At 40.3% G+C, this 18,983-nt stretch overlaps 1 protein-coding gene across 4 annotated transcripts in view; it reads right to left on the bottom strand.

The window, feature by feature from the left end:
• Positions 1 to 18,983, bottom strand: part of ADAMTS9 (ADAM metallopeptidase with thrombospondin type 1 motif 9) — a 196,666-nt gene that overhangs the window by 108,388 nt on the left and 69,295 nt on the right. For all 4 annotated transcript variants that reach the window (XM_060202966.1, XM_060202965.1, XM_007520619.2 and 1 more), the window contains 5 exons: positions 17,575 to 17,692; positions 16,964 to 17,059; positions 7,226 to 7,392; positions 7,002 to 7,134; positions 6,262 to 6,388 (listed from right to left, as the gene is read on the bottom strand). In XM_060202966.1, coding sequence (XP_060058949.1) covers positions 6,262 to 6,388; positions 7,002 to 7,134; positions 7,226 to 7,392; positions 16,964 to 17,059; positions 17,575 to 17,692 — 641 coding nt within the window. The remainder of the gene's footprint in view (positions 1 to 6,261; positions 6,389 to 7,001; positions 7,135 to 7,225; positions 7,393 to 16,963; positions 17,060 to 17,574; positions 17,693 to 18,983) is intronic.

The raw sequence follows: 18,983 nt of genomic DNA, 5'->3' as shown, positions 1-18,983 counted from the left end.
TTTTCACTGCCCCCACAATCCTCTGTGTTCCCCTTCTCCCTACCCTATAATGATACTTCTATAATTCAATTTGAGAGCTGAGGAGATAGTGCAGCCTGTTAGAGCATATCACTTGCATGCATAATACTTCAGAGTCCATAGGTTCAACCCTCAGCCTCTCTTTATGTAGTGTTTTGTTCTCTCCTCCCTCATAAAAATAAATGAACCATTTTTTAAAAAAAAATTATAACCTCTAAATCTTTGCCCCCTTTGTATCTCTAGTATCTAGTGAGTCTTTTCAACACACAGTAGATACTCAGTGCATATGCATAAATTAACTGATTTTCAATACTCCAAGAACATGATCTCTGCTAAATTTTTAAGAACTCCTTGGTTGAGTAGAACACTGTAAATAAATAGCTGAACTTGAAATCATGTTATTTATTAAATAAAGTGATCCAAAAAAGCATGATTTTTCTATGATCTTCATATAAATTCACTTTTTTTTTTGCCTCCAGGGGCTTGGTGCCAACACCTCAAATCCACTGCTCTTGGAAGCCATCCCCCCCATTTTATTGGATAAAACAGAAAAATTGAGAGGAGAGGGGAAGATAGAGAGGGGGAGAGTTAGACACCTGCAGACCCGTTTCATTGTTTGTGAAGCAACCCCCATGCAGGTGGGGAGCCGGGGCCTCTAACTGGGATCCTTGCACGGACCCTTTTGCTTCTTACTATGAACTATGGTGCACCACCACCTGACCCCCGAAATTCACTCTTAGTGGCTAATTCTGTAGTGCTCAGGAATTAGGCACCTGTGAATATCAATGTCCTTCCATTCATACCTGCATGTTGTATGTATATGTTGGGGGAATCTTGGGGGGGGGGGGCCTTGGGAAAGAAGGTAAGTACTGGCCAAATGCTTATCTTGGAATTTCTTACAAATACTCAAAAGTAGGTCAGAGTTGAGCTACTTTTACATGTGGCATGTTAAGTGGGCTACTGAGATTTTTTTCCACTTATTTAGTGCGACATAGTATTTTGAGGATTTTGTTCTAACCGGAATATGTTAAATGAGGGACTGTAGAACAATGCTTTATCTCATCCTGTCAAAATTTAATCTGAGCAAACTCTCACTTCCCTAAGGAAGTGCAGCAAAAATGTGGATGAATTCAAGAGGCATCTGGAACTTTCATCTGCCCTTTGATTTTTGGCTACCTTCTCTTTGCCTTCATTACCATTTCCTTGACGAAAGGTTATTTTCCATCCTGGACAAGGGAGGCAGAAGTCCTGCTCCCAGAAGAAAACACACCAACAGTTTGGGCTAGCAAAGAATAGAAAAGTCACTCTGAAATAAGGGGGAGGGGCCAGGAAGGTAGCTCAGCCTGTTAGAGCACTAGCTTATGTGGCTGAGGCCCTACAGCTCACCACAGGTTCAATCTCCAGAATATTTTATGCCAGAGCTGAGCAGTGCTCTGGTTCTCTCTTCTTCCTCTGTCATTCATAATAAATAAATCTTCTTTAAGGAAAAAAAAAAAGAGAGAATAGGGGACTGGGCGGTAGCACAGCTGGTTAAGTAGACATGGCACAAAGCACCAAGGACAGGCGTAAGTATCCAGATTTGAGCCCCTGGCTCCCAACCTGCAGGGGGATCGCTTCACGGCCATGAAGCAAGTCTGCAGGTGTCTATCATTCTCTCCCCCTCTGTCTTCCCTTCCTCTCTCGATTTCTCCTCCTGTCCCATCCAATAAAATGGGGGTAAAATGGCCTCCAAGAGCAGTGGATTTGAGGTGCTGGCAGCAAGCCCCTGGAGGCAAAAAAAAATTGAATTTACATTAAGATCATAAAGAAATCATGCTTTTTTTGATCAGTTCATTTAATAAATAACATGATTTCAAGTTCAGCTATTTATTTAGATAACAACAGCTATAACAACAACAATACTAACAACAAGGGTAACAACAAGGGCAACAAAATGGGAAAAATGGCCTCCACGAGCAGTGGATTTGTAATGCAGGCACTAAGCCCCAGCAATAACCTTGGAGGCAAAAAAGTAGAGAATGAGTCAAAAAGAACTGGATATGAGCTCAACTACTTATTAGGCAGGTCATTTAACTTCACTGTGCTTCAGTTTCCTCATCTGTGAAATGAGGACAGTGGGATCCATTTCCTAGCCCTGCTAGTAAGATTAAATGAGGCATATGTGGGCATTTAATACACATAAAAGATATTCAAGAAAAATAGCTATTATTATTACTTATTATTATCATCACTACCCATTATGCTTTCTTCTCCAACCGATTCCTAAATATCATGGATTCCATATATACAAATAATACAAAGCTGGATATGTCCACTGGAGATCTTTTTGCATGAAAATCTCATGGATTTGAGGCTACCCATAAAAACGTTCACTTTGCAAGCTTTGCTCTTATTTTTTACATTAAAAGACTTCCAATGCTTTAGAAGAACAATTTTGGGGAGAAAGTTTGGATAGCATCAGATTAGTTGTCACCATCACTAAATAAATGTTATGGCTATTTTGGAATCTGTTTAAAGTGGAAAATGGTTTCTTTCTTCTTTTTTTTTTCTTTTGCCTCCAGGGTTTTCACTGGGGCTTGGTGCCAGCACCACAAATCCACTGCTCCTGGAGGCCATCTTTTTTCCATTTTATTGAATAGGACAGAGAAGAATTGAGAGGGCAGGGCAAGATAGAGATGAAGAAAGAAAAACAGCAGGTAATGGGGTCTTTGCTCTTCATACTATACTATGTGCACTTAACGGGTGCGCCACCACTTGGCCCAGAAAAATAGATTCTCAAAGGAAATTAATTTTACAACATAACGTTTCAAACATCATTTCCACTCTCAAACTGGTCCTCCTTGGGTAAACTTTCAATAGAGACCTAAAGGGATTTTTTTTTTTTAATGTTCATATTCTAGTAATCAAATGCTTTGTACAAACTTGCCTTCCTTGTGATGAAAAGAGCATGCTTTTCATCACATATTTGCATTTCTTATTTGAGACCCTACCAGACTAGTGTGATTCACCCAGTGGAGAAGAGCCAGTGAAGAAGTAAGGTAGGAATTAGATATGGGGCAAAAAAACTCCTAGGGAGGATTTTTCTTTTTTTCCTCCAGGGTTATCGCTGGGGCTCAGTGTCTGCACAACGAAGCCACTGATCTTGGTGGTCATTTTTTTTTTCCATTTTATTTGATAGGACAGAGAGAAATTGAGACAGGAGTGGAAGGTAGGGGGAGAGGAAAATAGACACCTGAAGACCTTCTTCACCGACTGTGAAGAGACCCCGCTGTAGGTGGGGAGCTGGGGGCTTGAACTGGGATCCTTGCACAGTCCTTGTGCTTTGTACTATGTGCGCTTCACCTGGTGCACCACCAGCTGGCCCCGGAAGGATTTCTTTTCACAACAGGAAGTAAAGCTATAGTGAATAAGATCAAGGAGTATGGCTCACGGTTATGACAAAATTAGAAATGAAAATGATTTCCTTCTAAGGATTTGAAAGTCAGACCACATCTGAATCCTGCTACTTCATTAACTAGTGTGGTTTTGAGTAACCTGCTTAACTTCTTTCTGATTTTTTTTTTTTTTTTTTTTTTAGAGCAGGGCCTCATGATGGTGCAAGTTCCAGGCCATTCTAAATTTCAGGTAAGTAAGAGAGAACACAAGTTCAGGGACAGAGCACCCCCTATGTAGTTCCAGGACTCTATCCTGGGCTGTACATACAGCAAAGGTTAGCTATCTTCCAGCCTCTATTTTCACTGATATTAAAGACAATACTTAATGTCATTCTGTTGTCTGAAAAATTAGTGAATTATTAGTTACCTAAGATATATATTAGTATGAGACCTATATTAATAGGGCATTAATTATATAAGTATAATAATATTATATATATTTAAAGTAGTAATCAATAACCTATTAACAAAACATTAATAGAATAAAACTCCTAAAGCAGTTTTCATAAATGACTAACTTAACTACTGAACACCATAGTATTTACTACTCTTAGTAACACTGATATTATTGATATTTATTACTTTAATGTTACTTATTACTAATTATTGATACTACTTGAAATAATAATTTGATATAAAACTAATGTCAAAATGTTACTTTTCCCAATTAATTAATGTTGTGCTTTAAGGAGCCTATCTATATACTCAGTGTTCTTCCCGTCACCTATCCAGCAACAGACTATGTTTATTTCCAAAGAGACCTTAACTCTAAATAACTTATTTGGATGAACTGCTGATAATAAGTTTACAAAGGCATTACCTATAATACTCATTAATGTCTGCTGCATATATCTGTATTTTTTTTTGGGGGGGGGTGGAACCAGTGCCTCAAGCATGTGTTCACTGACAAAAGCTACAGACAGACAGAAAGAAAGAAAGCGGGAGACACCACAACACCAAAGCCTCCTCCTCCATTGTCATAACCTGGTATCGGGGTTCAAACCACAAAGGTTGGCTGCATGGTCATGCAGGTACCCTACCAAGTGAGCTACCTCTTCAACCTTAAATATTTGCTTTTTAGTTAAAACTAGGGCGTTTTGTTTGTTTCTTTCTTTATTTGTCTCCACAGTTATTGCTGAGGCTCGGTGCCAACGCCATGAATCCACTGCTCCTAAGGCCAGTTTTTCCCTTTTTGTTACCCTTGTTTATCATTGTTGTTGTTACTGTTGTCATTGTTGTTGTCTAGGACAGACAGAAATCAAGAGAGACGGGGAAGACAGCAAGGGGGTGAGAAAGACACCTGCAGACCTGCTTCATGGCTTGTGAAGCAACCCCCCTGCCGGTGAGAGGGAAGGGGGCTCGAAATGGGATCTTTATATCGGTCCTTGAGCTCAACCTGCTATGCTACCACCCAGCCCTGGGGTGTTTTATTTCTATAATGAGTTCTGTCAGCAGTCTTCAACAAGCCAAAGAGTAAGCAGGTCGGCAACAATGTGTAGACAGAAAGCAATGAGGTGGAAAAAGTCTAGGCTACATATTTAGTCTTCAGGTTAGGACTGGCAGAGATGAGGCATAAGTGCTACTTTTCTCCTTCACATTTCCAAGACAAACATGACTAATTGATTCCAGCATTCGTTTTTTCTTAGAGTTTTCAGAGGGATTTCAGCTCTACAAGCTGCCCAAACTTCTTGATAACATGGTGATGTGGAAACAGCAACCTGTTTACTTTGCTGCTTTCACTTTGCTCCTGGTGAGGTTTTAGTAAGTTCCTATACTTACGATAATCATTTATATGATTATCCTATGATAATCATTTCTTTTCTGTAAAATCACCAACCCAGATGCATTTAACTGACATGTAGGTCATACAAAACAACAACCAGGTTAATTAGTATTCAAACATGACATAATCAGTCTTGCAGATAAATGGAAAAGCTTTAGACTTTTCCATCCACCCACATACCATTTCTTGCATCACAGTCATACTTTTTTTGTTTTGCTTCCAGGGTTATCCCTGGGGCTTAGTGCCTGCACTACAAAGCCACTGCTCCTGACAGCCATCTTTTTCCCATTGTTGTTGTTGTTGTTATTATTGTCGTTACTGCTGTTGTTGTTGGATAGGACAGGGAGCAATTGAGAAAGGAGGGGAGGACAGAGAGGGAAAGAAAGATAAGGCACTTGGAGACCTGCTTCTAGACTTGTGAAGTGACCTGCGCCCCCTCGGCAGACGGGGTGCCACAAGCTCAAACCGGGATCGTTGTACAGGCCCTTGCGTTCCACACTATGTGTGCTTAACATGGTGCACTACTGCCAGCACCCATAGTCATACTTTTAAAACCAGAATTTTTTGTTTATCTAGACATCTGTAGAGAGAAATTTCTTCTAATTGTTTCCACGACAACACCTTAATGCAATCAAATTATTTTCATACACATACGAGTTTTTCTGGTTTAATTTGAGGAGTGATTTTCTTCTTCTGTTAACTTTCAAACAAAACTTGTGTAAGCTGTGACTCAATCATAATTATACTAACATAGAAAGTGCAATGAAAATGAAAACTTTCTTGGCAAGTGCCATATACAAATAGCTATTTTTAATTCTTAGAAGAACAAGAAACCTGCTGGCATGTCTTGGATAATCAGTTTCAGAGGGATATAAAATCAGCTAAAATCTTTTCATTTCAAAGAAACACAAGAAAGACTAATGACCAACACTCCTCATTTCTGCTCCTCACCAGCAGAGGCACCCCCCCCCAAAAAAAAAACCCTCACAACTCAGTAGTAAAGAGCACAGGAAACATTGGCCTCACCTTAGGTCACAGTCTGTGCTGCAAGGTTCAGTAACCGGTCCTGGCTGGGGCAGCCGATCACATCTTTGATCAGAAACTGTAAGCTGATCGGATTCCCTGACACAAACTGGTCTTCGTTTCCGCTCCCCTAAGCCAGGAGGAGAGAAAGTTCATCAGGGAAAGTAGCCTTTTCCATAAAAGAGCTATACCAGGTATTGGCAAATATTTTCTTTTTCTTTTTTTAATTTAAATATATATATATTTATTTACTCCTTTTGTTGCCCTTGTTATTTTATTGTTGTAGTTATTGTTATTGTTATAGATGTCATTGTTGGATAGGACAGAGAGAAATGAAGAAAGGAGGGGAAGACAGAGAGGGGGAGAGAAAGACAGACACCTGCAGACCTGCTTTACCGCCAGTGAAGCGACTCCCTTGCAGGTGGGGAGCCAGGGGCTTGAACCGGGATCCTTGTGCTGATCCTTGCGCTCTGCGCCACGTGTGCTTAACCCGCTACGCTACCGCCCGACTCCCGGCAAATATTTTCTATAGCGCATCAGGCTGTAGATGCTTTTGTGAACTCTATGACCTCTGGTGATCATACATGTATATACATATATGTATTTTATGCAATACACATCACAGCTTTGCTGCACACCTTAAGTGTATGTAATGTAACATATCAACTATATTTCATTAAAGTGTAAAAATAAAAAATAAAAGAACACAAAAAGTTCCTTCAATTCAGTGTAAACGTGGATACCTTGGCAGGGTTTGCTGCAAGCTTGCCACGGTCCATGACTATTCCAGTAGAATTGCTGGGGTTTGTCACCATCAATTGGCACATTGAAAGAATAACGCACATCGGGGTTGTATAATTTCCCCACTGACAGCACCTGGGATGTGCAGACAAAATGGAGAGGGTGTTTGCAAGGCTGCTGAGTTCAAGTAAAAGGGAAGAGGGTAAGTTTATGATCAGGTTTTTACCTGAAGCAAAAGGTCTTTTTCAATACGATCTGTGCAGTTAATTCTCTCCACGGCATTGTCAGACCCGCTGTACTCTACCAAGGCATTCCCAAAACGAATTTCCTTTTTTGACATTGTGACAACAAAATCTCCATTAAGCAAGAACTCACCATCACTGCTTGCTAATGCTGTAGAAAAGGGAAGAGAATCTGTGATCGACTGCGAATTACTTGATGTTCAAGAATAGAAAAGAAGAAAGGAGGAAGGAGAAGGAATGAAGGAAGGAAGGAAGGAATGGAGGGAAGAAAGGAAAACCTTGACAGGTAGAATCAGAATGTGTAGGAGATAGACTATTTTGCTCAGACTGGACTTAAGAAAGAAACTACTTGAGGGCAAGTCTTCCTTTTCCTTTAAATGAAGATTAAAAATGGATGCCCCTCAAGGTGTCTGTGAAAATTAAGTAGAGTATACTATACTAAATTACACTGTACCATAAGGTTCCAGTTAGCCTGGGGTTTATACCCTAAGTCCCATAGTTATAAGATTAAAGAGAGAAACAAGTCTTAAGATTTGAAAATATGTACTAATGAAACAAATACTCATAAAAATTGGCTCCTATTCAAATATTCTTCTTTAACGTAGATCTAAATGGACTTATTGAATACTTGTTAGTCTTCTTTGAAAGATGATGAAAACTGAAAACTCATAGCCAAGTGATGCTCTGATGCAGTCCACTGAAGTAGTCAGCATGCAATATGGACCCAATGATCTTTTTCTTTGTTTCTCATGCCCTGTGTCAGCTCATCTAACACTGTGTTTTCACTATGATACTACAAAAATGACATAGCTTCTAAGGCCAGGTTAAGAGTCCTCCTTAAGGTTCTGGCTTAGGGGAAAGTTAGTGGTAATATTGCACAGATGTGCATGTAGTGCCACCAAGAAGCCTCCTGTAAAAAGCAGTGAAGAACTGAAGCCTCCTGCCAACTGCATTTGAGCAAGGGATTTGAGAAGACAGTGGGATAGCCTTAGCCAAGCTATCCCTACCCTGACTGAAACCTTGAATGCCAGCTCAGGATAAAGTTCAATCTGGAAATATCGAGCTAAGCTGTTCTGAAGTCCCTGACATACAACAGCTGGAGATAACATATGCTTGTTGTTCTACGTTACTATATATTAAAATATTTTGTTATACAGTAGAAGATGAGTAGTATACCTAGTATTCTTTTGGGTACTATCATACCCTCCCCCGCCCCACTGCCAGCAGATTCCATCCTCCCTTCCCTTTTCCCATCTTAATGTCTCCCCGAAGTACATTATTTGTGCACTTTCTCCCCAAATAAGAATGCGAGACCTAGGAGGGTGAGGAATTTTAGACTGTTTTACTCATTGCTACACACTTGAGTCTGCAAGAACTCCTGGTAAACACTCAATTAAGATTCTCCTTAGAAGAATGAATGAATCTACTATACATTGTGCAGGGTGTAAACAACCAATAAAGTTGAAAAAGTAATAGTAAAAGAACTGCTTCAGTCAGGAGCCAAACATACTGGTCAAATGAGAACTTGTGTCAGGCCAGCTAGAAACTTATGAAAGACAGGTGGGGAGTTAGCATAGTAGCTATGCAAAATATCTCCATGCTTGAGGCTCAGATGTTCCAGATACAATACCTGACACCACTATGAACCAGAGCTGGTGAAAGAAAGAAGGAAGAAAAGAAGCAAGAAAAAAAGAAGAGAGGAAAAAACTGACAAGGAAGATGACGGAAGCTTTTGAAGTTCTAATTTATTTGTCATGAGTCAAAAGAAATTATGGTAAAGTGAACAAAGTTGCTGAAAAATTTATAAAAATGACCCCTTCTAGATGTTACTGTTAAACTCAAAATTCTATTATATGATTTGTCTGGAAAATGTAGGCAAAAAATATTTATCAAGTGCTTTATTCCTGGTCCTAAAAACTGGATTAAAATCAAAATATAAATTTATTGACTATAAGAAACTAAAATTGGGGATTTGGGCGGTAGCGCAGTGGATTAAGTGCACGTGGCGCAAAGCTCAAGGACTGGTGTAAGGATCCCAGTTTGAGCCCCCAGCTCCCCACTTGCAGGGCAGTTACTTCACAGGTAGTGAAGCAGGTCTGCAGGTGTCTGTCTTCTATCTTTCTCTTTCCTTCTCTGTCTTCCCCTCCTCTCTCCATTTCTCTCTGTCCTATCCAACAATGATGACATCAGTAACAACAACAATAATAACTACAACAACAAAACAAGGGCAACAAAAAGGAATAAATACATATTTTTTTAAAAAAGAAGAAACTAAAATTGGATTAGGAGACAGCTCAGTAGAGCACATCCTGTGCTGGATGTGAGGCCCTGGATTTGCACTGACACTACATGAATGCACCATGAATGGCACCATGGAAGCTCCTTGGACAATAGAGTGGTATTGTAGTTTTCCTCCTCTCTTTTTGCCTGTCCATCCCTCTCCCTTGCTCAACCTCTTTCTCAAAAAAGTAAAGAATGGAAAATTGGGCTAGGGAGGTTGCTCAATAGTGTCACAAATGCAGAAGGTCCTGGTTCATTCTCTGGTATGGGAAAAGGAGAGGGAGAGGGGGAGGGAGAGGGGGAGGGAGAGGGAAAGAGAGAGACTGATTACTTTCTCAAGATAAAATCCCAATAATACCTTTCCTCGCTGATACTTATTATAAAATGTTGACCTTATTTTAAGTCCCGCTTTGCTTTGTATAGAACCAATGTTTCTTGACTCCTTCTGAATTTTGTCACAAAGCAAGCTTTTGGTAAGTCTAAACTATAAGCAAACAAAACATTTAAGTGAAATACTAGTAAAAGACACTCTGGTCTTTTTAAAGTTGTGTACAATTAGCAAATCTCAACAGAGAGCGAACACTTGAAATATATACACCATACATTTAGGGGAATGAAAAGAACAATGAAATTTAACTCATGTATGGAATATAGTGTTTGTACTAGACACCCATGCCAATCACATGATACAAGCTGCCCATGCTCTATACAGAGTCATATCATGTCTCAGCATTATTCTAATGACATTTGTCTTGGTTATAGAATATCAAATGGTCATGAAGTCTTAGATGTTCGCCAAATCCAACATTGCATTGAATTGCATTCAATGCATGCAAGGCAAAAGTAGAAGACAAATTTTCTGTAGAAGATATTTCTAAATACAAGACTTCCAGCTTCTTAGCTCAAATATCAATGGTCCCAAGTATCTATAGCACTTGATTTAAACTCCTACTATAATTTTCCCCTACCTTTACAAACCATGTCCTCACCTAGTTTTCCAGCCTTGTGCTTTACTCCAACCAAACAAAGCCAAAACAAACAAAACAAAACAAAAAAGTCCCAAAATCCAGACATGTATCACCACAGTTCAAACACTCATTTTTCTAAATGAGTCACAGAGTCAGGAAAACAAGTGCTTAAGGACACAGAATGTGAAATCATATCAATAAGTATTCCAGTTCTTCCACTTTCTGCTAGTATGGTATTGGGAAGGTTACTTAACATCACTAAGTTGCTTTCTTCCTCTGTATGTGCTTTCTCATAGGACTGCCATGAACATTAAACAAAATAGTATACACAGACTTTGTTTACTTCCTGGCAGAGTATAGTATCTTCGTGTACTCTACCTCCTGATCACACCTTTATAGATTCTAATTTATTAATGAGAAAAGCGTAACTTAGGAATTAAAAGAATTTGCCAGGTGGGGGAGATAGCATAATGACTAAGCAAGTGACTCTCATGCCTGAGGATCCCAGGTCCCATGTTCAATCCCCTGTATCATCATTAGGCAGAGTTGAGTCATGCTTTGAAGAAAAAAAAAAAAAAAGAAAAGAAAAAAACTCTCCCAATGTCCACTGACTTTGAGTCATGAAAGTCTGCCTGTACAACCTGTGAACCACAAACATTTTCCAGGAAGGAAATAAACAAATATTTACTGAGTGAGCAAGACAAATAGAAACGATAAATGTCTAGCTACAGATTTTTAAACTTGAGATTCTATTATTTGTTTAGTACAGCAAGTTTTAAATATGCACTTTTCTAAGCTCAGAAAAGATCCCCACTCATAGGTGCTCAACCAATGAGGCTGAAAAAACAAGCGAATGACTGACCCTGACATCCGCAACAAGGAGACAAACGTGCTCCCAATCAAGTGACTGAAAAATTCATCTTCCCTGCAGCTTCTGCTGAGTGAGACCCACCAGCCATGCAGCCATCAACGATGTACATGTTCACATGAGTCAGTGACTAGAGACAGGGTTATTTCAGGGGCACCTCAGGCATCCTGAGGCTGCTTCCTAATGTGGGCCACTTACATGATTATGGCAGGACAGACTGCCAACAAAAGCACCCTGGTCTTTCAAATGAAGTCACATGTTAGCTGCACAGCTGATGCTTCACTAAAAAGGGGGGAAATGAGATTCACAAACCTGTTGTGTAAACTGAGCAATAATCCAGTGTTGTTTGTAGACAAAGATCAATCATCTATTCTAGGCTAATTTAAAAGCTCCTGGCTAATGTCTCCAGGCTTCTTCTTGCTTATGCTGACTCAACTCATTTCACCCTTCACTGCCTTATCCTCCTAGAGGGTGAGTAAGGAATGAAAGCGTCAGATGAAATGAAGTTCCTGCTTTATCTCAAATTGAATCGATTGCTATCTTAGCATTGCCACAATTAATCAAGGATTAGGTATACTGGAAACAATAACTATCACAGAAGTGACACCTCTTTCTCCTAGAGAAATAATGAATGTGGTGGCACTGGGTTCAATTTGGCTTTAACCCAACTAGAGGAAGGGGTCTATGTGAAAAAATGACCTTTGACAGAGAGACTTTCTACTTCGGTACTTTGTGAAACGAATAGTTTCCTGAAAATAACAGTCTACTGACCAACCTCCCACTAATGAGATTAGGGGAACTAATTTCCTGGGTTGGTTTCCCTCCTGTTTCACCCATCAGAGCTCTGTTTCTACAAAGACCCTCTCTCCTGGAAATTGCTCCCTCACAAAATAAGCATGGTTTGACTGACCTTTAAAATAATGTATGGGGGAGGGCCAGGCAGGTTAAGCGCACATAGTTAAGAAGCTCAAGGTCCTGTGCCAGGATGCTTTTTTGAGCCCCCAGCACCCCACCTGCAAGGGGGGTGCTTTACAATCAGATATGCAGGTTTGCAGGTGTCTTCCTCTCCAACCCCCCTTTGCTTCCCCTCTCAATTTCTCTCTGCCCTATTCAGTAAAAATGGAAAAAAAAAAAAAAAGGCCGACGGGGCAGTGGATTCATAGTGCTGAGACTGAGCCCTAGCAATCACCCTGAAGGAAAAAGAAAAAATGTATGAGGGATAAGGATGGACTGCTTTGCTGACTGATCTCCTGCAAGAATTTACCATGGGCTTTAAAATCTTCTTAGATTACGTGTTGCACCTCCCCTCTAGCAAATAATAAACATTTACACACACCAGATTTGATAACATCATAGTCTTCCCAACTTGTAAAGAAACCACTGTGAGGTTCAAAAGTTCTGAGGCCTTGACTTTCACACCCAGTGGACTGTGACTTGCCAGCTATGCTAACACACACTTCATTTATTTCCAGAAAAATATTATTTCACCAATAGCTGACTTTACCATAACATTACAGACAGATAGATAGATATGTAGGTAGAGGAACAGAGAAGAGAGAGAGAGAACAGGTATTGGGCTGCCTGTCCCCAGATGACAAGTCTTTCATTTTTTTTACATTTATTTATTTTTATTTTCCCTTCTTGTTGCCCTTATTTATTGTTGTTGTTGTTATTGCTGTCATTGTTATTGGATAGGACAGAGAGAAATGGAGAGAGGAGGGGAAGACAGAGAGGGGGAGAGAAAGATAGACACCTGCAGACGTGCCTCACCACCTGTGAAGCGACTCCCCTGCAGGTGGGGAGCCGGGGGCTCGAACCGGGATCCTTGTGCTGGTCCTTGCGCTTTGCGCCACCTGCACTTAACTAACCGCTGAGCTACGCCCGACTCACTCATTTTTAAAGATTAAGTAGCTTCTGTTGAGGGGGGGGAGGTGAAGATTATTTAGGTGTCCTCTTCAACTCAGGGGCCTGACCTGAATTGATTAATTGAATTGAACTGGCATCATGGGGCTGAGTGATGGTACACCTAGTTGAGCACACATGTTACAATTTTCCAAGACCCAGGTTCAAGCCCCCAGTCCCCTCCTGTAAGGGGAAAGTTTTGTGAGTAGTGAGGCACCACTACAGGTGCTTCTCTCTTTCTTTTATTTTTTTTTTGATTTTTTAATTTTTTCATATTTATTTATTTTCCCTTTTGTTGCCCTTTTTATTGTCGTTGTAGTTATTATTGTTGTTGTTTGGTTTTTTTTCCTCCAGGGTTATTGCTGGGCTCCGTGCCTGCACCATGAATCCACCGCTCCTGGAGTCCATTTTTCCCCCTTTTGTTGCCTTTGTTGTTGTAGCCTCGTTGTGGTTATTATTATTGCCACTGTTGATGTTGTTCGTTGTTGGATAGGACAGAGAGAAATGGAGAGAGGAGGGGAAGACAGAGAGGGGGAGAGAAAGACACTTGCAGACCTGCTTCACTGCCTGTGAAGCGACTCCCCTGCAGGTGGGGAACCAGGGGCTCAAACTGGGATCACTTTGTGCCACATGCGCTTAACCCACTGCGCCACAGCCCGACCCCCTTGTTGTTGTTATTGATGTCGTCGTTGTTGAATACGACAGAGAGAAATGGAGAGAGGAGGGGAAGACAGAGAGGTAGAGAGAAAGATAAGACACCTGCAGACCTGCTTCACCACCTGTGAAGCAACTACCCTGCAGTTGGGAAGCCGGGGACTTGAACTGGGATCCTTGAGCTGGTCCTTGTGCTTTGTGCCACCTGTGCTTAACCGACTGCGCTACCGTCCAACTCCCTGCTTCTCTCTTTCTCTCTCTCTCCCCCTCTCCCTTCCCTCTTGATTTCTGGCTGTCTCTATACAATCAATAAATAAAGATTAAAAGAAGGAGGTGGATGAGATGAAGAAGAGGAAAAAGCAGAAGGACTGGTATTGCTAATTGAAAAGAGATTACTTTTCCAAGAAGAAGAATAGGGGATAACTCTTCTCTCTTTTGAGAAGAAAAAAGAAGCAACTTACCATGGTTCTCAGCTCTTGGGAAATTCATTTATAAAGGAGCTTTGCATGCAGTGTTGCTGGATTTAATTAGGAAGCAGCAAAGCCACAGTGGTCACATGCTTAAATTTACAACTCAGTGCACGAAAAACAAACAAAAAATGCTTGTCCCATTTTTGCACAGTGATGGTATGTGAAAAGTAGAATTCTCAAAAAAGAACAGGGTCCCCAAGGAATTTGCTAGTTGTCTCATAAAGTCACCACTTATTTGCATGTTTTAGATGGGTACAAGTTAGTGCAGTCACTGAGTAAATGATTCCAAGTGCAAAACTCTGGGCCTCTAAAAGAAGAGACATTTCTAGATCTTTTTGTCTCCCTCAAGCATAGTCTTGATTCAGTAAAGACAACGTGAGGAATGATTGCTTGAAAATCCCAGTCTTTTACTCGCATATTTCATGTGTAGGCTTTTTCTATCAGGAGCCAGAGACAGAAAGTTACAAATCCTTATCATATGGGTAAGAAACAAGTCCCATCTTACTTATTAGCAATTCCCATCCCTTTAATTACTTGGGCCAAACCCTTGAAGATTTTGTTGACTCCTATCTCTCTTATACGTCATATTCAATTCATCAACAAATCATGATGGCGCTCTCTTCAAAAGATACCCAGAATTCCAGAACATAGCAGCACCTCCACTGCTCCCACTGAGAGCCAATCCGCATCTTTCTCTTGAGTCAATGCACTAGCTTGCTCGCAAGTCGTCCTGCTTCTACCATGTCTCCTTCCCATACCTTATATTCTTAATATAACAGCCATGGTGCTTTTGAAACAAAAGTGTGCATGTCTTATGTTAGTCTTCAGCTGAAAACCTCTGGTAGCTCCCTCTGTCTCTCACAGTACAAGTCTGTTTAATTGCTATAAGACCATATATGATCTATTTCTGATATTCACTGAAGCTTATTTCTGACTTCCCTCCATGCCCAATGCAGCTGTATCCATGCTATTAGCTTCTTTTACTAATGGAACAATCAGATGTTTTTTCAACAATCAGTTGTTTCCTCTGCCTGAATACTCTCACCTCTAGATAGTGTGCTGCTACCTCTTGGCACAATTTAAACATTTTAACTCCATTTTCCCCATCCAACCTTCAGTTTCCTAACTTCCCTATACTGCTATACTTCTAATTATGACAGCGTAAGAACTATAAATTAAGGTGGGGTTAGGAAGTGCAAACACTTAAAATTAACAAAGTTGTTGCTTAAATATGAGGAATAAATAGGGACCTATGACAGATGAGAAGTCTATAAATGAAGATCCATAAATTTATAAGACTGGCCATTCCACCCAATGACAGATGACTGGATAAAAGAAGTTATATGGGCGGTGCTGCACCAGGGTAAGCACACGTAGTACAAGAGAAAAGGACTTGTGCAAGGATCCCAGTTTGACCCCCAGTTCCCCACCTGTGGTGGTGGTGGGGGTGCTTCACAAGCAGTGAAGCAGGTCTGCAGGTGTCTTTCTCTCTCCCTCTTTATCTTCCTCTCCTCTCTCAATTTCTCTCTGTCCTATCCAATAAAAATTAAAAATGGCCACAGGAGCAGTGGATTCATAGTACAGGTATGAGCCCCAGGTATAACTCTGGAGGCAAAAAGAAAGTAAGATCTGAACTCAATGCAGCACTACTTTGCAATCAAAAAAGATGAAATCGTATCATTCGGGACAAAACAGAACTGCAGGATCTATGCCAAGTGAAATAGTGAAGAGGTAGGGGATAATTACTGAATGGTTCCATTCATATGCGGAATATATCCAGATGGATAAAACAAATGAACTTGAAAAAAAAAGAAAGAAAGGAAGGAAGGAAGGAAGGAGGGAGGGAGGGAGGGAGGGAGGGAAGGAAGGAAGGAAGGAAGGAAGGAAGGAAGGAAGGAAGGAAGGAAGGAAGGAAGGAATGAATGGTGGCCAAACCATCTCTTAGGTTTTACAAGAACAATGGTGATTATGGGGGGTGGGGGGGGGGAAACACACAGATCTTTGGTGGAGGGTGTGGTGACTTATACGTGTATGTGCAATTATACCCCGTAATCTCATACTTTTGTAAAACACTGCTAAATCACTATTAAAGAAGCAGCAAAACAAGACAGGCCATTCTAGGAATAACAAGACATGATAGATACTACTACCATAGCACATTTTAGAGAAACCAGGCATAATGAATTAGAGAATAAGTCCACTAGTGATCAGCTCCTTAGAATCAAGAATGTAAAATTTAAGTCTATTATACTTGTAATAAAGCATTTATCAGTAATCCACAGGGCAGGTTTAAAAAAAAAAAACACTAACAATCATGCTAAGTACTTTTAAATGTTAATTTGGGGTTTTCTGTTATCAAAGATCATGTCAGTCTAACTACACAATTTTTAACTCAGTGCTCTGAGGGCATGTGCTTGAGAGAGAAGTGGATAAGAAATGTCAAGATCAACTTTAAAAAATTTTTGTTTTCTGAAAATACTTATTTGTAAAGTTCTTAATGGACAGACAGTAGGAGCAGAGGAAGTAGGAGCTGCCAAGTGCTCCGGAATTCCCAGAAATGGCAGGGACAGCCTCTCTTACCTAAGTAGTTATCATCTTCTGATTTCCCTGAGAAACTGTGCTGCCGCACATCAATATTCGTAGCACCAGCTGGAATTCGGACTACAGTGTTGTAACCTAAAAACAATTGAGAGACATTCAGTATTCAACAGAATAGTTCACCTTTCTCTTAGTATAGAATAAAAACAGCAGGCACAACAACAAAGGAATATAAATCTTCTTTCCCTCCTATTGATAGGGCTTCACTGGGATTTCACAGGGGTGTGAGTTCACTGCTTTCCCTGGATAGAAAGTGAGAGACAGAAAGGGAGAGAAAGAGAGTGGAAAAGAGAGATACCAGATTACCACTCCAACATCTACAAAGTCTCCCCTTGGCATGCTGCTCTCATGTGGTCAGCAGAGGCTCAAAGCTGGGTCCTTATTCACTGTAAAGTATATAGTCTTCTGAGTAAATTATATACCCTGGCACCAAAGTATTTTCCTCACATTGAGGTGATTATAGTTAGACTGGCAATGTAGCTTTCAAGACTGGTTTTATTCTTGGCATGGATACTTTTACATATTATACATGGCAAACAATTTTTAAACTTTAACCATTTTCCTTCTCACAGTTAATAGGAACAGATCCTTACCATAATGTACAGTATTGAATGTTCCTGCCACTGTTTTGCATGAAGAATTATCACCACCACAAATCCCACATTTATCTCTCCGGGCTTTTGAATTTAGAACATGATCACATCCGGCTTGCTTTTAAAGAGAAAATATTTGAAACAAATGGTTAGTATCAGAGATTATAAAAGGGGAAGCAATGACATGTCTTAGAATGAAGTCCATTCAAAATAACAATAAAATTAAGTCCCTTTAAACTTTCAATGACTAGAACTCAAACTGTCCATTGCCTTGCTATGGAAAATGTGCTTAGGTCAACAGCCATGAACATCCTTGATGCTGTTATGGTTGCAGAGTCCCAGAACCCCCACACATTAACTGAATCACGGTAGATTGTTTTAACATTGTACAAGGACTTCAGTACCTCATCTACAAGATTGAAATGAGAAAAGCACTAGCCTATAAATGAGTGAGTGTGAAAAATCACTCACAAATGAAAATTGGAAAAGACTGGTAAGGACTGCATCCAATTAAAAAGTTCATGCCCCAAGTTAAAGGGAGCCACCCTAGTAGATTCCAGGTTATTAATGCCATGTAGAAATATGAGCCTGGTGTTGCCATTTCCCAACTTTTAAGTGGAAGTTGGAAATTTTGATTTTATGTGGATTCTTCTGAGTTAAAACACTGGTGAGAACTAAACAGCAAAGCATGTATGCAGGCTGCCAGACAAAGAGAGGCCTTTGTCTGCAAAGGCCTTCCTGAATCTCCTCACACCGTGCATGCAATAGTGCAGACCAGGGGCTAAGGAGACCAGAAATGACGGGATGATGAGGAGAACAGTATTCTCATTTATGTCCATGTTCTTTTATCTGAAGTAGTCTTAGAGGAGAAATTTAGTATGTTATTATAGAAAGAAAGGACCAACAAGGAAATCTGCCTAGTAGCTGTGAGTTCAGAAGCAGGTGACAATTTAGGGGCTTTCAATCATATTCCATTGACCAGGAACTCCAATTTGCCTTGGACCATGGTGCAAGGCATAAATACATCATCACAGAGAGTGGCTGTGTGAGGAATGGTTTCTGACTGGTGTAAAATGTGAAATGACATAAATCATTAAAGAAATCACTATTTTGATGCTTTATTGTTGGCCAAAGTAGTCTCAATTTCCCTTCCAAGAATAAATAGATTGCATGTCAGGTCGACGCCACCATGTGTAAAATCACAAAGAGAGGTCCAAGAAAGCATGCTGTCATAATGCATTTGGATTAACTGTTAAGCATGGAGATTACAGAAAAGTACCTGTGTAAATTACTAAAATTAGTCTTTGATGGAAGATTAGCACACCTCTCTCCTCAGTCCAGAGACTGAGCATGTGAAGAAAAATCTAGGGCAGTGGTTCTCCGTCTTGGGCATGCATCAGAATCAGAAG

Source organism: Erinaceus europaeus, chromosome 12 (genome assembly GCF_950295315.1).
Source record: "Erinaceus europaeus chromosome 12, mEriEur2.1, whole genome shotgun sequence".
In the NCBI taxonomy this organism is placed as follows: Eukaryota; Metazoa; Chordata; class Mammalia; order Eulipotyphla; family Erinaceidae; genus Erinaceus; species Erinaceus europaeus.
Note: the sequence above shows the minus strand (reverse complement) of the source record. Positions and strands in the feature narration are given on the sequence as shown.